At 54.4% G+C, this 17851-nt stretch overlaps 1 protein-coding gene across 1 annotated transcript in view; it reads left to right on the forward strand.

Annotated features, from left to right (window-relative positions):
* Window positions 1-17851, forward strand: part of LOC140429943 (ciliogenesis and planar polarity effector 1-like) — a 687141-nt gene that overhangs the window by 416842 nt on the left and 252448 nt on the right. The window contains exons 22-23 of the mRNA XM_072517533.1: window positions 15611-15775; window positions 16828-16936. Coding sequence (XP_072373634.1) covers window positions 15611-15775; window positions 16828-16936 — 274 coding nt within the window. The remainder of the gene's footprint in view (window positions 1-15610; window positions 15776-16827; window positions 16937-17851) is intronic.

The raw sequence follows: 17851 nt of genomic DNA on the forward strand, positions 1-17851 counted from the left end.
TCACAGCTGGATTGTGAATTACTGGGATCTTGTGGGGACCTTGTCACAGCTGGATTGCGAGTGGCTGGAAATCTGGTCACAGCTGGATTGCGAGTTGCTGGGGACCTAGTCACAGCTGGATTGCGAGTGGGGATCTGGTCACAGCTGGATTGCGAGTTGCTGGGGACCTAGTCACAGCTGGAATGCGAGTTGTTGGGGATTGGGTCACAGCTGGATTGTGAGTTGCTGGGGATCTGGTGGGAATCTGGTCACAGCTGGATTGCGAGTTGCTGGGGATCTGGTCACAGCTGGAATGCGAGTTGTTGGTGATTGGGTCACAGCTGGATTGTGAGTTGCTGGGGATCTGGTGGGAATCTGGTCACAGCTGGATTGCGAGGTGCTGGGGATCTGGTAGCAGCTGGATTGCGAGTGGGGATCTGGCCACATCTGGATTGCGAGTTGCTGGGGATCTGATCACAGCTGGATTAAGAGTTGCTGGGCATCTGGGGGGGACATGGTCACAGCTGGATTGCGAGTTGCTGGTTATCTGGTCACAGCTGGATTGCGAGTTGGGATCTGGTCACAGCTGGGTTGCAATTTGCTGGTGATCTGGTCACAGCTGGATTGGCAGTGGGAATCTGGTCACAGCTGGATTGCGAGTTGTTGGGGATCTGGTCACAGCTGGCTTGGCAGTGGGGATCTGGTCACAGCTGGATTGCGAGTGGGGATCTGGACACACCTGGATTGCGAGTGGGGATCTGGTCACAGCTGGATTTATAGTTGCTCTGGATCAAGTCACAGCGGGATTGCGAGTGGGGATCTGGTCACAGCTGGATTGCGAGTGGGGATCTGGTCACAGCTGGATTGCGAGTTGTTGGGGATCTGGTCACAGCTGGATTGCGAGTGGCTGGGGATCTGATCACTGCTGGATTGCGAGTTGCTGGGGATCTGGTCACAGGTGGATTGCGAGAGTGGATCTGGTCACAGCTGGATTGCGAGTCGGGACCTGGTCTCAGCTGGATTGCGAGTGGGGATCTGGTCCCAGCTGGATTACAGGTTGCTGGGGATCTGGTCACAGTTGGATTACAGGTTGCTGGGGACCTGGTCACAGTTGGATTACAGGTTGCTGGGGATCTGGTCACAGTTGGATTGTGAGTGGGGATCTGGACACACCTGGATTGCGAGTGGGGATCTGGTCCCAGCTGAATTACGAGTTGTTGGGGATCTGATCACAGCTGGATTGTGAGTTGTTGGGGATCTGGTCACAGCTGGATTGTGAGTTGTTGGGGATCTGGTCACAGCTGGATTGTGAGTGGCTGGGGATCTGGGCACAGCTGGATTGCGAGTTTTGGGGATCTGGTCACAGCTGGATTGTGAGTTTTGGGGGATCTGGTCATAGCTGGATTGTGAGTTGATGGGGATCTGGTCACAGCTGGATTACGAGGTTTTGGGGATCTGATCACAGCTGGATAGCAAGTGGTGATCTAGTCACAGCTGGATTTCTAGTTGCTGGGGATCTAGTCACAGCTAGATTGCGAGTGGGTATCTGGTAACAGCTGGATTGCAAGTTACTGAGGGTCTGGTCACAGCTGGATTGCGAGTTGTTGGGGATCTGGTCACAGCTGGATTGCGAGTTGTTGGGGATCTGCTCACAGTTGGATTGTGATTGGTGATGTGGCCACAGCTGAATTGCGAGTGTGGATCTGGTCACAGCTGGATTGCGAGTGGGGATCTGGTCACAGCTGGATTGTGAGTCGTTGGGGATTTGGTCACAGCTGGATCGCGTGTTGTTTGGGATCTGGTCACAGCTGGATAGGGTGTTGGGTATCTGGTCACAGCTGGAATGCGAGTTGTTGGGGATCTGGTCACAGCTGGGTTGCGAGCTGTTGGGGATCCCATCACAGCTGGATTGTGCGTTGTTGGGGATCTGGTCACAGCTGGATTGGGTGTTGTTGCGGATCTGGCCACAGCTGGATTGTGAGCGGCTGGGGGTCTGGTCACAGCTGGATTGTGAGTGGGGATCTGGTCGGGGACCTGGTCACAGCTGTATTGTGAGTTACTGGAGATCTGGTCACAGCTGGATTGAGAATTGCTGGGTATCTGGTCACAGATGGATTGTGAATTACTGGAGATCTGGTCACAGCTGGATTGTGAGTGGTGATCTTGTCACAGCTGGATTGTGAGTTACTGGAGATCTGGTAACAGCTGTATGTCGAGTGGGGATCTGGTCACAGCAAGATTACGAGTTGCTGCGGATCTGGTCACAGCCGGAATGCGAGTGGCTGGGGATCTGGTAACAGCTGGATTGCAAGTTGCTGGGGATCTGTGCACAGCTGGATTGGGAGTTACTGGGGATCTTGTCACGGCTGGATTGTGGGTTGTTGGGGATCTGGTCACAGCTGGATTGCGAGTGGCTGGGAATCTGGTCACAGCTGGATTGTGAGTTACTGGAGATCTGGTCACAGCTGGATTGCGAGTGGGGATCTGATCACAGCTGAATTACGAGTTGTTGGGATCTGGTAACAGCTGGATTGCAAGTTGCTGGGGATCTGGCCACAGCTCGATTCAGAGTTACTGGGGATCTTGTCACAGCTGGATTGTGGGTTGTTGGGGATCTGGTCACAGCTGGATTGCGAGTGGCTGGGGATGTGGTCACAGCTGGTTTGCGGGTTGATGGGGATCTGGTCTCAACTGGATTGTGTGTTGTTGAGGAGCTTGTCACAGCTGGCCTGCGAGCCACTGAGGATCTGGTCACAGCTGGAATGTGAGTTGTTGAGGATCTGGTCACAGCTGGATTGCGAGTGGGGATCTGGTCACAGCTGGATTGTGAATTACTGGGATCTTGCGGGGACCTTGTCACAGCTGGATTGCGAGTGGCTGGAAATCTGGTCACAGCTGGATTGCGAGTTGCTGGGGACCTAGTCACAGCTGGATTGCGAGTGGGGATCTGGTCACAGCTGGATTGCGAGTTGCTGGGGATCTGGTCACAGCTGGAATGCGAGTTGTTGGGGATTGGGTCACAGCTGGATTGTGAGTTGCTGGGGATCTGGCCACAGCTGGATTGCAGGTTGCTGGGCATCTGGGGGGGACATGGTCACAGCTGGATTGCGAGTTGCTGGTTATCTGGTCACAGCTGGATTGCGAGTGGGGATCTGGTCACAGCTGGATTGTGAGTTGCTGGGGATCTGGTGGGAATCTGGTCACAGCTGGATTGCGAGGTGCTGGGGATCTGATCACTGCTGGATTAAGAGTTGCTGGGCATCTGGGGGGAACATGGTCACAGCTGGATTGCGAGTGGGGCTCTGGCCACAGCTGGATTGTGAATTACTGGGATATTGTGGGGACCTTGTCACAGTTGGATTGCGAGTGGCTGGAAATCTGGTCACAGCTGGATTGCGAGTTGCTGGGGACATAGTCACAGCTGGATTGCGACTGGGGATCTGGTCACAGCTGGATTGCGAGTGGGGATCTGGTCACAGCTGGATTGTGAGTTGCTGGCGATCTGGTCACAGCTGGATTGCGAGTGGGGATCTGGTCACATCTGGATTACGAGTTTCTGGGATCTTGTGGGGACCTTGTCACAGTTGGATTGCGAGTGGCTGGAAATCTGGTCACAGCTGGATTGCGAGTTGCTGGGGACCTAGTCACAGCCGGATTGCGAGTGGGGATCTGGTCACAGCTGGATTGCGAGTTGCTGGCGATCTGTTCACAGCTGGATTGCGAGTTGTTGGGGATCTGGTCACAGCTGGATTGTGAGTTTTTGGGGATTGGGTCACAGCTAGATTACTAGTTGCTGGGGATCTGGTGGGAATCTGGTCACAGCTGGATTGCGAGTTGCTGGGGACCTAGTCACCGCTGGATTGCGAGTGGGGATCTGGCCACAGCTGGATTGTGAATTACTGGGATATTGTGGGGACCTTGTCACAGTTGGATTGCGAGTGGCTGGAAATCTGGTCACAGCTGGATTGCGAGTTGCTGGGGACATAGTCACAGCTGGATTGCGAGTGGGGATCTGGTCACGGCTGGATTTCGAGTTGCTGGGGATCTGGTCACGGCTGGATTTCGAGTTGCTGGGGATCTGGTCACAGCTAGATTGCCAGTTGTTGGGGATTGGGTCACAGATGGATTGAGAGTTGCTGGGGATCTGGTGGGAATCTGGTCACAGGTGGATTGCGAGGTGCTGGGGATCTGGTCACAGCTGGATTGCGAGTGGGGATCTGGCCACAGATGGATTGCGAGTTGCTGGGCATCTGGTGGGGACCTGGTCACAGCTGGATTGTGAGTTGCTGGCGATCATGTCACAGCTGGATTGCGAGTTGGGATCTGGTCACAGCTGGATTGCGAGTTGCTGGTGATCTGGTCACAGCTGGATTGCGAGTGGGGATCTTGTCACAGCTGGATTGTGAGTTACTGGGGATCTTGTCACAGCTGGATTGTGGGTTGTTGGGGATCTGGTCACAGCTGGATTGCGAGTGGCTGGGGATGTGGTCACAGCTGGTTTGCGGGTTGTTGGGGATCTGGTCTCAACTGGATTGTGTGTTGTTGAGGAGCTTGTCACAGCTGGCCTGCGAGCCACTGAGGATCTGGTCACAGCTGGAATGTGAGTTGTTGAGGATCTGGTCACAGCTGGATTGCGAGTGGGGATCTGGTCACAGCTGGATTGTGAATTACCGGGATCTTGTGGGGACCTTGTCACAGCTGGATTGTGAGTGGCTTGAAATCTGGTCACAGCTGGATTGCGAGTTGCAGGGGACCTAGTCACAGCTGGATTGCGAGTGGGGATCTGGTCACAGCTGGATTGCGAGTTGCTGGGGATCTGGTCACAGCTGGAATGCGAGTTGTTGGGGATTGGGTCACAGCTGGATTGTGAGTTGCTGGGGATCTGGCCACAGCTGGATTGCAGGTTGCTGGGCATCTGGGGGGGACATGGTCACAGCTGGATTGCGAGTTGCTGGTTATCTGGTCACAGCTGGATTGCGAGTGGGGATCTGGTCACAGCTGGATTGTGAGTTGCTGGCGATCTGGTCACAGCTGGATTGCGAGTGGGGATCTGGTCACACCTGGATTACGAGTTTCTGGGATCTTGTGGGGACCTTGTCACAGTTGGATTGCGAGTGGCTGGAAATCTGGTCACAGCTGGATTGCGAGTTGCTGGGGACCTAGTCACAGCCGGATTGCGAGTGGGGATCTGGTCACAGCTGGATTGCGAGTTGTTGGGGATCTGGTCACAGCTGGATTGCAAGTTGCTGGCGATCTGTTCACAGCTGGATTGCGAGTTGTTGGGGATCTGGTCACAGCTGGATTGTGAGTTTTAGGGGATTGGGTCACAGCTAGATTACGAGTTGCTGGGGATCTGGTGGGAATCTGGTCACAGCTGGATTGCGTGTTGCTGGGGACCTAGTCACCGCTGGATTGCGAGTGGGGATCTGGCCACAGCTGGATTGTGAATTACTGGGATATTGTGGGGACCTTGTCACAGTTGGATTGCGAGTGGCTGGAAATCTGGTCACAGCTGGATTGCGAGTTGCTGGGGACATAGTCACAGCTGGATTGCGAGTGGAGATCTGGTCACGGCTGGATTTCGAGTTGCTGGGGATCTGGTCACGGCTGGATTTCGAGTTGCTGGGGATCTGGTCACAGCTAGATTGCCAGTTGTTGGGGATTGGGTCACAGGTGGATTGCGAGGTGCTGGGGATCTGGTCACAGCTGGATTGCGAGTGGGGATCTGGCCACAGATGGATTGCGAGTTGCTGGGCATCTGGTGGGGACCTGGTCACAGCTGGATTGTGAGTTGCTGGCGATCATGTCACAGCTGGATTGCGAGTTGGGATCTGGTCACAGCTGGATTGCGAGTTGCTGGTGATCTGGTCACAGCTGGATTGCGAGCGGGGATCTGGTCACAGCTGGATTGTGAGTTGCTGGCGATCAGTTCACATCTGGATTGCGAGTTGTTGGGGATCTGGTCACAGCTGGATTGCGAGTTGCTGGCGATCTGTTCACAGCTGGATTGAGAGTGGGGATCTGGTCACAGCTGGATTACGAGTTTCTGGGATCTTGTGGGGACCTTGTCACAGTTGGATTGCGAGTGGCTGGAAATCTGGTCACAGCTGGATTGCCTGTTGCTGGGGATCTGGTCGCAGCTGGATTGCGAGTTGTTGGGGATCTGGTCGCAGCTGGATTGCGGGCTGCTGGGAATCTGGTCACAGCTGGATTGCAGGTTGCTGGTGACCTGTTCACAGCTGGATTGCGAGTTGTTGGGGATCTGGTCACAGCTGGATTGTGAGTTGCGGGTGATCTGGTCACACCTGGATTGCGAGTTGTTGGGGATCTGGTCACAGCTGGATTGCGAGTTGCTGGGGATCTGTTCACAGCTGGATTGCGAGTTGCTGGCGATCTGTTCACAGCTGGATTACGAGTTGCTGGGGATCTGGTGGGAATCTGGTCACAGATGGATTGCGAGTTGCTGGGGACCTAGTCACAGCTGGATTGCGAGTGGGGATCTGGTCACAGCTGGATTGCGAGTGGGGATCTGACCACAGCTGGATTGCGAGTTGCTGGGGATCTAATCACAGCTGGATTGCGAGTTGCTGGGCATCTGGTGGGGACTTGGTCACAGCTGGATTGCGAGCTGCTGGCGATCTGTTCACAGCTGGATTGCGAGTTGCTGGTGATCTGTTCACAGCTGGATTGCGAGTTGTTGGGGATCTGTTCACAGCTGGGTGCGAGTTGCTGGTGATCTGTTCACAGCTGGATTGCGAGTTGTTGGGGATCTGTTCACAGCTGGATTGCGAGTTGCTGGCGATCTGTTCACAGCTGGATTACGAGTTGCTGGGGATCTGGTGGGAATCTGGTCACAGATGGATTGCGAGTTGCTGGGGACCTAGTCACAGCTGGATTGCGAGTGGGGATCTGGTCACAGCTGGATTGCGAGTGGGGATCTGGCCACAGCTGGATTGCGAGTTGCTGGGGATCTAATCACAGCTGGATTGCGAGTTGCTGGGCATCTGGTGGGGACCTGGTCACAGCTGGATTGCGAGTGGGGACCTGGTCACAGCTGGATTGCGAGTTGGGATCTGGTCACAGCTGGATTGCGAGCTGCTGGCGGTCTGTTCACAGCTGGATTGCGAGTTGGGATCTGGTCACAGCTGGATTGCGAGTTGCTGGCGATCAGTTCACAGCTGGATTGCGAGTTGTTGGGGATCTGGTTACAGCTGGATTGCGAGTTGCTGGCGATCTGGTCACAGCTGGATTGCGAGTGGGGACCTGGTCACAGCTGGATTGCGAGTGGGGATCTGGTCACAGCTGGATTGCGAGTGGGGATCTGGTCACAGCTGGATTGTGAGTTGCTGGCGATCTGGTCACAGCTGGATTGCGAGTGGGGATCTGGTCACATCTGGATTATGAGTTTCTGGGATCTTGTGGGGACCTTGTCACAGTTGGATTGCGAGTGGCTGGAAATCTGGTCACAGCTGGATTGCGAGTTGCTGGGGACCTAGTCACAGCCGGATTGCGAGTGGGGATCTGGTCACAGCTGGATTGCGAGTTGCTCGCGATCTGTTCACAGCTGGATTGCGAGTTGTTGGCGATCTGGTCACAGCTGGATTGTGAGTTTTTGGGGATTGGGTCACAGCTAGATTACTAGTTGCTGGGGATCTGGTGGGAATCTGGTCACAGCTGGATTGCGAGTTGCTGGGGACCTAGTCACCGCTGGATTGCGAGTAGGGATCTGGCCACAGCTGGATTGTGAATTACTGGGATATTGTGGGGACCTTGTCACAGTTGGATTGCGAGTGGCTGGAAATCTGGTCACAGCTGGATTGCGAGTTGCTGGGGACATAGTCACAGCTGGATTGCGAGTGGGGATCTGGTCACGGCTGGATTTCGAGTTGCTGGGGATCTGGTCACGGCTGGATTTCGAGTTGCTGGGGATCTGGTCACAGCTAGATTGCCAGTTGTCGGGAATGGGTCACAGATGGATTGAGAGTTGCTGGGGATCTGGTGGGAATCTGGTCACAGGTGGATTGCGAGGTGCTGGAGATCTGGTCACAGCTGGATTGCGAGTGGGGATCTGGCCACAGATGGATTGCGAGTTGCTGGGCATCTGGTGGGGACCTGGTCACAGCTGGATTGTGAGTTGCTGGCGATCATGTCACAGCTGGATTGCGAGTTGGGATCTGGTCACAGCTGGATTGCGAGTTGCTGGTGATCTGGTCACAGCTGGATTGCGAGTGGGGATCTGGTCACAGCTGGATTGTGAGTTACTGGGGATCTTGTCACAGCTGGATTGTGGGTTGTTGGGGATCTGGTCACAGCTGGATTGCGAGTGGCTGGGGATGTGGTCACAGCTGGTTTGCGGGTTGTTGGGGATCTGGTCTCAACTGGATTGTGTGTTGTTGAGGAGCTTGTCACAGCTGGCCTGCGAGCCACTGAGGATCTGGTCACAGCTGGAATGTGAGTTGTTGAGGATCTGGTCACAGCTGGATTGCGAGTGGGGATCTGGTCACAGCTGGATTGTGAATTACTGGGATCTTGTGGCGACTTTGTCACAGTTGGATTGAGAGTGCCTGGGAATCTGGTCACCGATGGATTGCGAGTGGGGATCTGGTCACAGCTGGATTGTGAATTACCGGGATCTTGTGGGGACCTTGTCACAGCTGGATTGCGAGTGGCTTGAAATCTGGTCACAGCTGGATTGCGAGTTGCAGGGGACCTAGTCACAGCTGGATTGCGAGTGGGGATCTGGTCACAGCTGGATTGCGAGTTGCTGGGGATCTGGTCACAGCTGGAATGCGAGTTGTTGGGGATTGGGTCACAGCTGGATTGTGAGTTGCTGGGGATCTGGCCACAGCTGGATTGCAGGTTGCTGGGCATCTGGGGGGGACATGGTCACAGCTGGATTGCGAGTTGCTGGTTATCTGGTCACAGCTGGATTGCGAGTGGGGATCTGGTCACAGCTGGATTGTGAGTTGCTGGGGATCTGGTGGGAATCTGGTCACAGCTGGATTGCGAGGTGCTGGGGATCTGATCACGGCTGGAATAAGAGTTGCTGGGCATCTGGGGGGGACATGGTCACAGCTGGATTGCGAGTTGCTGGTAATCTGGTCACAGCTGGATTGCGAGTGGGGATCTGGTCACAGCTGGATTGTGAGTTGTTGGGGATCTGGTCACAGCTGGATTGCGACTGGGGATCTGGTCACAGCTGGATTGCAAGTTGTTGGGGATCTGGTCACATCTGGACTGCGAGTGGGGATCTGGTCACAGCTGGATTGTGAGTTGCTGGCGATCTGGTCACAGCTGGATTGCGAGTGGGGATCTGGTCACACCTGGATTACGAGTTTCTGGTATCTTGTGGGGACCTTGTCACAGTTGGATTGCGAGTGGCTGGAAATCTGGTCACAGCTGGATTGCGAGTTGCTGGGGACCTAGTCACAGCCGGATTGCGAGTGGGGATCTGGTCACAGCTGGATTGCGAGTTGTTGGGGATCTGGTCACAGCTGGATTGCAAGTTGCTGGCGATCTGTTCACAGCTGGACTGCGAGTTGTTGGGGATCTGGTCACAGCTGGATTGTGAGTTTTAGGGGATTGGGTCACAGCTAGATTACGAGTTGCTGGGGATCTGGTGGGAATCTGGTCACAGCTGGATTGCGAGTTGCTGGGGACCTAGTCACCGCTGGATTGCGAGTGGGGATCTGGCCACAGCTGGATTGTGAATTACTGGGATATTGTGGGGACCTTGTCACAGATGGATTGCGAGTGGCTGGAAATCTGGTCACAGCTGGATTGCGAGTTGCTGGGGACATAGTCACAGCTGGATTGCGAGTGGGGATCTGGTCACGGCTGGATTTCGAGTTGCTGGGGATCTGGTCACGGCTGGATTTCGAGTTGCTGGGGATCTGGTCACAGCTAGATTGCCAGTTGCTGGGGATCTGGTCACAGCTGGATTGCGACTGGGGATCTGGTCACAGCTGGATTGCGAGTTGTTGGGGACCTAGTCACAGCCGGATTGCGAGTGGGGATCTGGTCACAGCTGGATTGCGAGTTGCTGGGGACCTAGTCACAGCCGGATTGCGAGTGGGGATCTGGTCACAGCTGGATTGCGAGTTGTTGGGGATCTGGTCACAGCTGGATTGCAAGTTGCTGGCGATCTGTTCACAGCTGGATTGCGAGTTGTTGGGGATCTGGTCACAGCTGGATTGTGAGTTTTAGGGGATTGGGTCACAGCTAGATTACGAGTTGCTGGGGATCTGGCGGGAATCTGGTCACAGCTGGATTGCGAGTTGCTGGGGACCTAGTCACCGCTGGATTGCGAGTGGGGATCTGGCCACAGCTGGATTGTGAATTACTGGGATATTGTGGGGACCTTGTCACAGTTGGATTGCGAGTGGCTGGAAATCTGGTCACAGCTGGATTGCGAGTTGCTGGGGACATAGTCACAGCTGGATTGCGAGTGGGGATCTGGTCACGGCTGGATTTCGAGTTGCTGGGGATCTGGTCACGGCTGGATTTCGAGTTGCTGGGGATCTGGTCACAGCTAGATTGCCAGTTGTTGGGGATTGGGTCACAGATGGATTGCGAGTTGCTGGGGATCTGGTGGGAATCTGGTCACAGGTGGATTGCGAGGTGCTGGGGATCTGGTCACAGCTGGATTGCGAGTGGGGATCTGGCCACAGATGGATTGCGAGTTGCTGGGCATCTGGTGGGGACCTGGTCACAGCTGGATTGTGAGTTGCTGGCGATCATGTCACAGCTGGATTGCGAGTTGGGATCTGGTCACAGCTGGATTGCGAGTGGGGATCTGGTCACAGCTGGATTGCGAGTTGCTGGCGATCTGTTCACAGCTGGATTGAGAGTGGGGATCTGGTCACAGCTGGATTACGAGTTTCTGGGATCTTGTGCGGACCTTGTCACAGTTGGATTGCGAGTGGCTGGAAATCTGGTCACAGCTGGATTGCCTGTTGCTGGGGATCTGGTCGCAGCTGGATTGCGAGTTGTTGGGGATCTGGTCGCAGCTGGATTGCGGGCTGCTGGGAATCTGGTCACAGCTGGATTGCAGGTTGCTGGTGACCTGTTCACAGCTGGATTGCGAGTTGTTGGGGATCTGGTCACAGCTGGATTGTGAGTTGCGGGTGATCTGGTCACACCTGGATTGCGAGTTGTTGGGGATCTGGTCACAGCTGGATTGCGAGTTGCTGGTGATCTGTTCACAGCTGGATTGCGAGTTGCTGGGGATCTGTTCACAGCTGGATTGCGAGTTGCTGGCGATCTGTTCACAGCTGGATTACGAGTTGCTGGGGATCTGGTGGGAATCTGGTCACAGATGGATTGCGAGTTGCTGGGGACCTAGTCACAGCTGGATTGCGAGTGGGGATCTGGTCACAGCTGGATTGCGAGGGGGGATCTGGCCACAGCTGGATTGCGAGTTGCTGGGGATCTAATCACAGCTGGATTGCGAGTTGCTGGGCATCTGGTGGGGACTTGGTCACAGCTGGATTGCGAGCTGCTGGCGATCTGTTCACAGCTGGATTGCGAGTTGCTGGCGATCTGTTCACAGCTGGATTGCGAGTTGTTGGGGATCTGTTCACAGCTGGATTGCGAGTTGCTGGTGATCTGTTCACAGCTGGATTGCGAGTTGTTGGGGATCTGTTCACAGCTGGATTGCGAGTTGCTGGCGATCTGTTCACAGCTGGATTACGAGTTGCTGGGGATCTGGTGGGAATCTGGTCACAGATGGATTGCGAGTTGCTGGGGACCTAGTCACAGCTGGATTGCGAGTGGGGATCTGGTCACAGCTGGATTGCGAGTGGGGATCTGGCCACAGCTGGATTGCGAGTTGCTGGGGATCTAATCACAGCTGGATTGCGAGTTGCTGGGCATCTGGTGGGGACCTGGTCACAGCTGGATTGCGAGTGGGGACCTGGTCACAGCTGTATTGCGAGTTGGGATCTGGTCACAGCTGGATTGCGAGCTGCTGGCGGTCTGTTCACAGCTGGATTGCGAGTTGGGATCTGGTCACAGCTGGATTGCGAGTTGCTGGCGATCAGTTCACAGCTGGATTGCGAGTTGTTGGGGATCTGGTCACAGCTGGATTGCGAGTTGCTGGCGATCTGGTCACAGCTGGATTGCGAGTGGGGACCTGGTCACAGCTGGATTGCGAGTGGGGATCTGGTCACAGCTGGATTGCGAGTGGGGATCTGGTCACAGCTGGATTGCGAGTTGCTGGCGATCTGGTCACAGCTGGATTGCGAGTGGGGATCTGGTCACAGCTGGATTGCGAGTTGCTGCCGATCTGGTCACAGCTGGATTGCGAGTGGGGATCTGGTCACAGCTGGATTGCGAGTGGGGATCTGGTCACAGCTGGATTGCGAGTGGGGATCTGGTCACAGCTGGATTGCGAGTGGGGATCTGGTCACAGCTGGATTGTGAGTTGTTGGGGATCTGGTCACAGCTGGATTGCGACTGGGGATCTGGTCACAGCTGGATTGCGAGTTGTTGGGGATCTGGTCACAGCTGGATTGCGAGTGGGGATCTGGTCACAGCTGGATTGTGAGTTGCTGGCGATCTGGTCACAGCTGGTTGCGAGTGGGGATCTGGTCACATCTGGATTACGAGCTTCTGGGATCTTGCGGGGACCTTGTCACAGTTGGATTGTGAGTGGCAGGAAATCTGGTCACAGCTGGATTGCGAGTTGCTGGGGACCTAGTCACAGCCGGATTGCGGGTGGGGATCTGGTCACAGCTGGATTGTGAGTTGTTGGGGATCTGGTCACAGCTGGATTGCAAGTTGCTGGCGATCTGTTCACAGCTGGATTGCGAGTTGTTGGGGATCTGGTCACAGCTGGATTGTGAGTTTTTGGGGATTGGGTCACAGCTAGATTACGAGTTGCTGGGGATCTGGTGGGAATCTGGTCACAGCTGGATTGCGAGTTGGGATCTGGTCACAGCTGGATTGTGAATTACTGGGATATTGTGGGGACCTTGTCACAGTTGGATTGCGAGTGGCTGGAAATCTGGTCACAGCTGGATTGCGAGTTGCTGGGGATCTGGTCACGGCTGGATTTCGAGTTGCTGGGGATCTGGTCACAGCTGGATTGCGAGTTGCTGGGGACATAGTCACAGCTGGATTGCGAGTGGGGATCTGGTCACGGCTGGATTTCGAGTTGCTGGGGATCTGGTCACGGCTGGATTTCGAGTTGCTGGGGATCTGGTCACAGCTAGATTGCCAGTTGTTGGGGATTGGGTCACAGATGGATTGCGAGTTGCTGGGGATCTGGTGGGAATCTGGTCACAGGCGGATTGCGAGGTGCTGGGGATCTGGTCACAGCTGGATTGCGAGTGGGGGTCCGGCCACAGATGGATTGCGAGTTGCTGGGCATCTGGTGGGGACCTGGTCACAGCTGGATTGCGAGTTGGGATCTGGTCACAGCTGGATTGCGAGTTGCTGGTGATCTGGTCACAGCTGGATTGCGAGTGGGGATCTGGTCACAGCTGGATTGTGAGTTGCTGGCGATCAGTTCACATCTGGATAGCGAGTTGTTGGGGATCTGGTCACAGCTGGATTGAGAGTGGGGATCTGGTCACAGCTGGATTACGAGTTTCTGGGATCTTGTGGGGACCTTGTCACAGTTGGATTGCGAGTGGCTGGAAGTCTGGTCGCAGCTGGATTGCGAGTTGTTGGGGATCTGGTCGCAGCTGGATTGCGGGCTGCTGGGAATCTGGTCACAGCTGGATTGCAGGTTGCTGGTGACCTGTTCACAGCTGAATTGCGAGTTGTTGGGGATCTGGTCACAGCTGGATTGCGAGTTGCTGGTGATCTGGTCACACCTGGATTGCGAGTTGTTGGGGTTCTGGTCACAGCTGGATTGCGAGTTGCTGGCGATCTGTTCACAGCTGGATTGCGAGTTTTGGGGATCTGTTCACAGCTGGATTGCGAGTTGCTTGCGATCTGTTCACAGCTGGATTACGAGTTGCTGGGGATCTGGAAGGAATCTGGTCACAGATGGATTGCGAGTTGCTGGGGACCTATTCACAGCTGAATTGCGAGTGGGGATCTGGTCACAGCTGGATTGCGAGTGGGGATCTGGCCACAGCTGGATTGCGAGTTGCTGGGGATCTAATCACAGCTGGATTGCGAGTTGCTGGGCATCTGGTGGGGACCTGGTCACAGCTGGATTGCGAGCTGCTGGTGATCTGTTCACAGCTGGATTGCGAGTTGCTGGCGATCTGTTCACAGCTGGATTGCGAGTTGTTGGGGATCTGTTCACAGCTGGATTGCGAGTTGCTGGCGATCTGTTCACAGCTGGATTGCGAGTTGTTGGGGATCTGTTCACAGCTGGATTGCGAGTTGCTGGCGATCTGTTCACAGCTGGATTACGAGTTGCTGGGGATCTGGTGGGAATCTGGTCACAGATGGATTGCGAGTTGCTGGGGACCTAGTCACAGCTGGATTGCGAGTGGGGATCTGGTCACAGCTGGATTGCGAGTGGGGATCTGGCCACAGCTGGATTGCGAGTTGCTGGGGATCTAATCACAGCTGGATTGCGAGTTGCTGGGCATCTGGTGGGGACCTGGTCACAGCTGGATTGCGAGTGGGGACCTGGTCACAGCTGGATTGCGAGCTGCTGGCGATCTGTTCACAGCTGGATTGCGAGTTGGGATCTGGTCACAGCTGGATTGCGAGCTGCTGGCGATCTGTTCACAGCTGGATTGCGAGTTGGGATCTGGTCACAGCTGGATTGCGAGTTGCTGGCGATCAGTTCACAGCTGGATTGCGAGTTGCTGGCGATCAGTTCACAGCTGGATTGCGAGTTGTTGGGGATCTGGTCACAGCTGGATTGCGAGTTGCTGGCGATCTGGTCACAGCTGGATTGCGAGTGGGGATCTGGTCACAGCTGGATTGCGAGTGGGGATCTGGTCACAGCTGGATTGCGAGTGGGGATCTGGTCACAGCTGGATTGCGAGTTGCTGGCGATCTGGTCACAGCTGGATTGCGAGTGCTGGCGATCTGGTCACAGCTGGATTGCGAGTGGGGATCTGGTCACAGCTGGATTGCGAGTGGGGATCTGGTCACAGCTGGACTGCGAGTGGGGATCTGGTCACAGCTGGATTGCGAGTGGGGATCTGGTCACAGCTGGATTGCGAGTGGGGATCTGGTCACAGCTGGATTGCGAGTGGGGATCTGGTCACAGCTGGATTGCGAGTGGGGATCTGGTCACAGCTGGATTGCGAGTGGGGATCTGGTCACAGCTGGATTGCGAGTGGGGATCTGGTCACAGCTGGATTGCGAGATGCTGGGGTGTGCCTTGGTCACATTGACGGCTAAGTAGACGTAAATCCGGCTGTATTCAGACAACTTGTTTAATAACTTTTCATTCTGAGTATAGACAGTAAGTTTCCGCTGCTATAATAGTAGTTAATAGATCACCCCGTTAATTAGGGATGGGTAATAAATGCTGACCTTTCCAGCAAGCTCACATCTTGAAAAACAGAGGCGGGTTTCTAAAATTTTAGGAAAGAAGAGGAACAAGTGACAAAGTTTCCTTTATGTAAGATGGTAAATCTAGTTAATTATTACTGTCTGGAGAGTGGACTAGTTACTCATGTCAACCACATTGCTGAGTTTAATGTGTTTTCAGGACTCTGAAGCGACAGCGGAGTACGATGCTGCTGTGAGTGACCATTGCCTGAATTCCCTGTGCTGGGCCTGTCGAATGCTGCCCTTTGCACGGTTCATGAATGTGGAGGAGCTCTTACAGGACATCATCCTCAGCTTGGTTAGTGAGCTGCCTCCAATCAGAAAGGTAGGAGCACATCACCGAGCAAAATGTGATGTATTTACTGTGGGCCATGGGGAAAGGGCCGAGACAGGAAGACCCCTGGGGAGGGCAGAGAGGCCAGGACATTGCTTCAGGAGTTCCTCAGGGTAGTGTTCTCGGCCCAACCATCTTCAACTGCTTCATCAATGACCTTCCCCCCCCGCCATCAGGTCAGAATGTTCAGCACCATTCATGACTCCTCAGATAATGAAGCAGTCCGTGTCCAAATGCAGCAAGACTTGGACAATATCCAGGCTCGGGCTGACAAGTGACAAGTTACATTCGCACAACACAAGTGCCCGGCAATGACCATCGCCCCTTGACATTCAATGGCATTACCATCGCTGAATCCCCCACAATGAACACCCTGGGGGTTACCATTGATCAGAAACTGAACTGGACCCAGCCACATTAATCCTGTGGCTACCAGGTCAGGTCAAAAGGCTACGAATCCTACAGCGAGTAACTCACCTCCTGACCACCCAAAGCCTGTCCACCATCTACAAGGCACAAGTCAGGAGTGTGATGGAATACTCTCCACTTGCCTGGATGAGCGCAGCTCCAACAACACTCGAGCAGAAAACAACCCACTGAGAGGAGACGCCCGCCTCAAACATTCCCTCCCTACATCACCAACGCGCGATAACAGCCGCGTGTACCATCTATAAGATGCACTGCCGCAACTTGCCAAAGCTCCTTCGATGCCACCTTCTAAACCCGCAACCTCTACCCTAGGGCGGACAAGAGCAGCAGATACCTGGGAACCCCACCACCTGGAGGTTCCCCTCCAAGTCACTCACCACCCTGACTGGGAAATATAGCGCCGTCCCTTCACTGTCGCTGGGGCAACTCCTGGAACTCCCTCGCTAACAGCACAGTGGGTGTACCTACACCACATAGACTACAGCGGTTCAAGGTGGCAGCTCACCCCCACCTCCTCAGGCCCGCGGGGGTATCATTGTGACCTGGATTATGATGGGATGTTTTGCAGAACACTTCTTTCTGCCTGACCTCTGCCCTTTTCCCTGTTTGCTTAGGTCGCTGAAATCCTGGTGGGGGCTTTTCCCGACGCGGAAGATGTGCGGGTGCCTCTCAGGGACAAATATCACTCACTTCAGCAACGGCTGCGTCACAGCACAGTGCGCGGTAAGGAAATCCCGGCCAATCTCACTGATTGGGTAGAAATGAAAGAACACATATCTTGGAGGGTTGGAGTACCAGAGGAGGTTACAGGGAGAAGCCGTGGGGGAGGAATTGAAGAGAAGGATGAGAATTTAAAAATTCAAAGTACAAATTACTACAAAAGTACAGCAACCACAGACCTGTCAACCTAACCTCGGGTGGGGAAGCAGAGAAACGATAATTCAGGACAGAATGAATAGCCACCTGGGAGATTTGAGGAAAACCTTTTTCACCCATAGGACGTTGGGTATCTGGAACTCATTGCCTGACTATAAAGAACATTACTTTTCACCCTCTGTTTAGCTCAGAAGAAGAGTCATCTGGACTCTAAGTTTGCAGATGATACAAGGACCTGGAGAGGGACAGGTAGTATTGAGGAAGCAGGGGGACCTCAGAAACGCTTGGACAGGCTAGGAGAGTGGGCAAAGAAGTGACAGATGGAAGACAATGTGGAAAAGTGTGAGGTTCTGCACTTTGGAAAGAGGAATGGAGGCATAGACTATTTTCTAAATGGGGAAATGCTTCGGAAATCAGAAGCACAAAGTGACTTGGGAGTCCTTGTTCACGATTCTGTTAAGGTTAACGTGCAGGTTCAGTCGGCAGTTAGGAAGGCAAATGCAATGTGAGCATTCATGTCGAGAGGGCTAGAATACAAGACCAGGGATGTACTTCTGGGGCTGTATAAGGCTCTGGCCAGACCCCATTTGGAGTATTGTGAGCAGTTTTGGGCCCCGTATCTAAGGAAGGATGTGCTGGCCTTGGAGAAGGGCCAGAGGAGGTTCACAAGAATGATCCCTGGAATGAAGAACTTGTTGTATGAGGAATGGTTGAGGACTCTGGGTCTGTACTCGTTGGAGTTTAATAGTAATTGCTTATTGT

Source organism: Scyliorhinus torazame, chromosome 9 (genome assembly GCF_047496885.1).
Source record: "Scyliorhinus torazame isolate Kashiwa2021f chromosome 9, sScyTor2.1, whole genome shotgun sequence".
NCBI classification, from domain to species: Eukaryota; Metazoa; Chordata; class Chondrichthyes; order Carcharhiniformes; family Scyliorhinidae; genus Scyliorhinus; species Scyliorhinus torazame.